This window comes from Myotis davidii, unplaced genomic scaffold (assembly GCF_000327345.1).
Source record: "Myotis davidii unplaced genomic scaffold, ASM32734v1 scaffold227, whole genome shotgun sequence".
In the NCBI taxonomy this organism is placed as follows: domain Eukaryota; kingdom Metazoa; phylum Chordata; class Mammalia; order Chiroptera; family Vespertilionidae; genus Myotis; species Myotis davidii.
In genome coordinates, this window is record NW_006298519.1 from 140240 (window position 1) to 143853 (window position 3614).

The window sequence follows — 3614 nt, forward strand, 5'->3', positions numbered from 1 at the left end:
ACATCCCCAGTAGGGAGTGTGCAGGAGGCAGCTGATCGATGTTTCTCTCTCATCGATGTTTCTAACTCTCTATCCCTCTCCCTTCTTCTCTGTAAAAAGTCAATAAAATGTATTTTTTTTTAAAAAGGCTAATATGCAAATAGGCTGAACAGCAGAACGACCAGTTTCTATGACACGCAATGACCACCAGGGGGCAGACACTCAATGCAGGAGCTGCCCCCTGGTGGTCAGTGTGCTACCACAGTGGGAGTGCCACTCAGCTGACCAGGATGAGCTGCTATGCTGTGAACCCAGGCAAACAGGCAGGAACCTGGGCTGCGATCGTCGCCTCCTCACCCCAGGCTCCTCCTCCTCGCTACCTGCCGCCTCTGGACACCCACAGGCCACACGGTCCAGGGGACCTGATCGGGGCTGGGCCGCAGGCCAACGCTCTATCCACTGAGCCAAACCGGTTTTGGCGTTTTTTTTTTCCTTTTAATTTACTTAAAATTTTTATTTATTGATTTGAGAGAGAGAGACAGAGAAAGACAGAGAGAGAGAGAGAGAGAGAGAGACATTTGTTGTTCCTCTTATTGATGATTCATTGTTTGATGGGTACCCGTATGTGACCTGACTGGGGACGGAACCTGCAACCTTGCATATGGGGAGGACGACGTAACCGACGGAGCTATCATCCCACCAGCGCGGGTTTCTTTTTACTCGGTTGTTTCTCGGCTCTGCCTTTTGGTTTGTTAGTCGCTCTGCAGTGGTGATTGGCCCGCCAGGGGACCCTTCTGTTGAAGGCGACTTGTCTAGCTCTGATCTGGTATGAGTTTGATCTTGGGGTTTTAGCTCAGAAGGCAAACCTGTTTTCCCCTCAGCATTCTTAGAAGTCAGTGCTCGCGGCCGTAGCTGAACAAGGTACCTGTTTAATAGCCTAAAACCCGGGAGCCACGGGCGAGCGGTAGAGCAGGCCTGTCCCGTTCATCCCGCCAGATGCGGTCATTCTGCTGTGGAAGGTGAACGACAGCAAGGAGCCCGAGCAGGTGGCCTTCCAGGACCAGGACGAGGCGGAGCTGAACAAGGAGAACTGGACGGTGGTGAAGACGCTGAGGTGCTGGGGGCGGGCGCGTCCTCCCCGAGGGCTGCATTCAGCTGACAGTGCGCTCTGACTTTGTATCTCCCTTGAAACTTTTCCGTATGCGAGACAGCAATAAGAGAATGGTTCTAAAAGAGAAAAGCATGATTAAAATGGATTTCCTGAGTTTCTGCTAACAAGTAAAATCGAATCGGTTTTAAAGACAGATATCCTTGGATGTGGTCGGTCGTGGCTGTAGCTCAGATAGTCCCAGCGGCAGTTTCTAACATCTCATTCTAACGTGTGGTGCCTGGGTCTGCCTTTACACTTCTTGTCCTCTTTCTCTCCTTTCCCCCGTCCCCCTCTGGATCCCAGGGGCCACCTAGAAGATGTGTACGATATCTGCTGGGCCACCGATGGCAATTTGATGGCTTCCGCCTCTGTGGACAACACGGCCATCATCTGGGACGTCAGTAAAGGTAGCTGATACGCTTCTGTTATTATCCGGGGAGGCACATCCTACGTGTCTACAAAGCCTAACCTGCTTTATCTTTAAAGGCATCAGACGCGTTTCTTTAAGGAGCGAAAACGAGTAGGGTACAACAGATTAGGGATTAGCCCAGGTGCCGTGTATCGAGCTCAGTTTGAGGGTCCCGGGCAGGAAGCCTGGGCTTAGGGTGGTGTCCTGAGTCCCTGGTGCCGAGCAAGGTGGGTGCCCCGTGCCCGGGAGGCAGCCGTGGAGGGACAGGCTGACCCCTGCCTTCGTGGCGCTTAGCTCTGGGGAAGTCTCCATTCAGGGGTGTTCCCTGCTCCATGTTGGTAGACACGACCAAGGTTCCATTTCAGGAGGTGAAGGCACCTTGCTGCCTTTAAAAAAAAAAAAAAAGTATTTCTATTGATTTCAGAGAGGAAGGGAGAGAGAGATAGAAACATCAATGATGAGAGAGAATCACTGATCAGCTGCCTCCTACACGCCCCACACTGGGGATCGAGCCTGCAACCCGGGCATGTGCCCTTACCGGGAATCGAACTTGGTGCAAGGGTTGATGCTCAACCACTGAGCCACGCCAGCCAGGCCCTCACTGCTTGGAAAGAACCTGTCCTCTAGTTGGGGATGCAGTAGACACGTGAGAAGTTACCTGCCGGGGTTCTTGTTCCGGCATCAAGGAGTGTTCAGGAATCTGGAGAAGGCTGTGCGTAGATGACATAGGAGTCCAGAAACGAAGTGTAATTTTGAAAGGCATTTGGGGGGTCAGAGGAGCCTAGTTGAAAGGAAACTAAGATCTAAGTTCTTCTCGTCTCAGGGCCCCATGCTTTTTATTAACACAGTTTGTCCTGAGGCGAGGCAGAGATACACACTTCAAAGGGTAGGGTTTTTGTACGGAGGCATTGTCAGAATGGAAGAATTAGCCTGCGGCTGTTTAGGTGTTTGGCCAGTAGGAGGCAATAACATGTAGATTAAGATGCCCTGAGCTGTCTGGCAGCCAAGCAATCATCCCTTCTCAGGTTTGGGGAAATGCCGTCAGCCATTCCCAACAGGTGACTACATGTGTGACTCACCCCTTGTTAAGTCCCTAAGTTCCATCAACCTTTTGATGAAACTCTTGCAATTATGACATGCTAGAATTGGTTTCTGGCAGTTATTTATACTAATAAAAGGGTAATATGCTAATTAGGGAGGATGTCCTTCCAGACAAAGCCACAGCAGCTGCAAGGGCCGAGGGCGCTCAGATCGGGCCAAGGCTGCGCTGGCTGTGAGGGCCAAGGCCTGGTCCAGCGCCGTGGTCCCTTTTGCAGAGGCTGCGGGAGAAGGCAGCACCGTGGGAGAAGGGAGAAGGTGGCAGTTAGGCAGTTAGGGGGATCAGGTAGGAGGGGAGAGCAGTTAGGCAGTTAGAGGGATCAGGCTGGCAGGGGAGAACAGTTAGGCAGTTAGGGGGATCGGGCAGGAGGGGAGAGCAGTTAGGCAGTTGGGATTGGGCAGGAGGGGAGAGCAGTTAGGTAGTTAGAGGGATCAGGCTGGCAGGGGAGAACAGTTAGGCAGTTAGGAGGATCGGTCAGGAGGGGAGAGCAGTTAGGCAGTTAGGGGGATCAGGTAGGAGGGGAGAGCAGTTAGGCAGTTAAGGGGGTCAGGCTGGCAGGGGAGAGCAGTTAGAGGCATCAGGCCGGCAGAGGGTTAGGGGGATCAGGCAGGCAGGCAGGTGAGTAGTTAGGAGCCAGTGGTTCCGGATTGCAAGAGGGATCCTGGATTGGAGAGGGTGCAGGCCTGGCTGAGGGATCCCCCCCACCCCGCTATGCACGAATTTCGTCTCTAGTAGGAACATAAAGAGCAATGAAAGCCACAGCTCAGTAGTGGCTGATACTTAGCCCTGCAGTCCTTCACTCAGGCGTGATGTTTTCTCCCAGCCTCTTCCTCCCTTTCCCGTCGTGCAGGCTGGTGTGATTCTCCTGCCGCCACAGTCCCCTTCCATCCCCTCTGCACCAGCTGCTCTTTTATCTGGGTGCTGTCAGCTACCCCATCCTCTAGCTTGCCTCGCTCTATTATCCCCTGTCTCCATCA

General features: G+C 53.0%; 1 protein-coding gene across 1 annotated transcript in view; it reads left to right on the forward strand.

Moving 5' to 3' along the window:
* Window positions 1-3614, forward strand: part of CHAF1B (chromatin assembly factor 1 subunit B) — a 21006-nt gene that overhangs the window by 4394 nt on the left and 12998 nt on the right. The window contains exons 4-5 of the mRNA XM_006774149.2: window positions 976-1093; window positions 1433-1536. Coding sequence (XP_006774212.2) covers window positions 976-1093; window positions 1433-1536 — 222 coding nt within the window. The remainder of the gene's footprint in view (window positions 1-975; window positions 1094-1432; window positions 1537-3614) is intronic.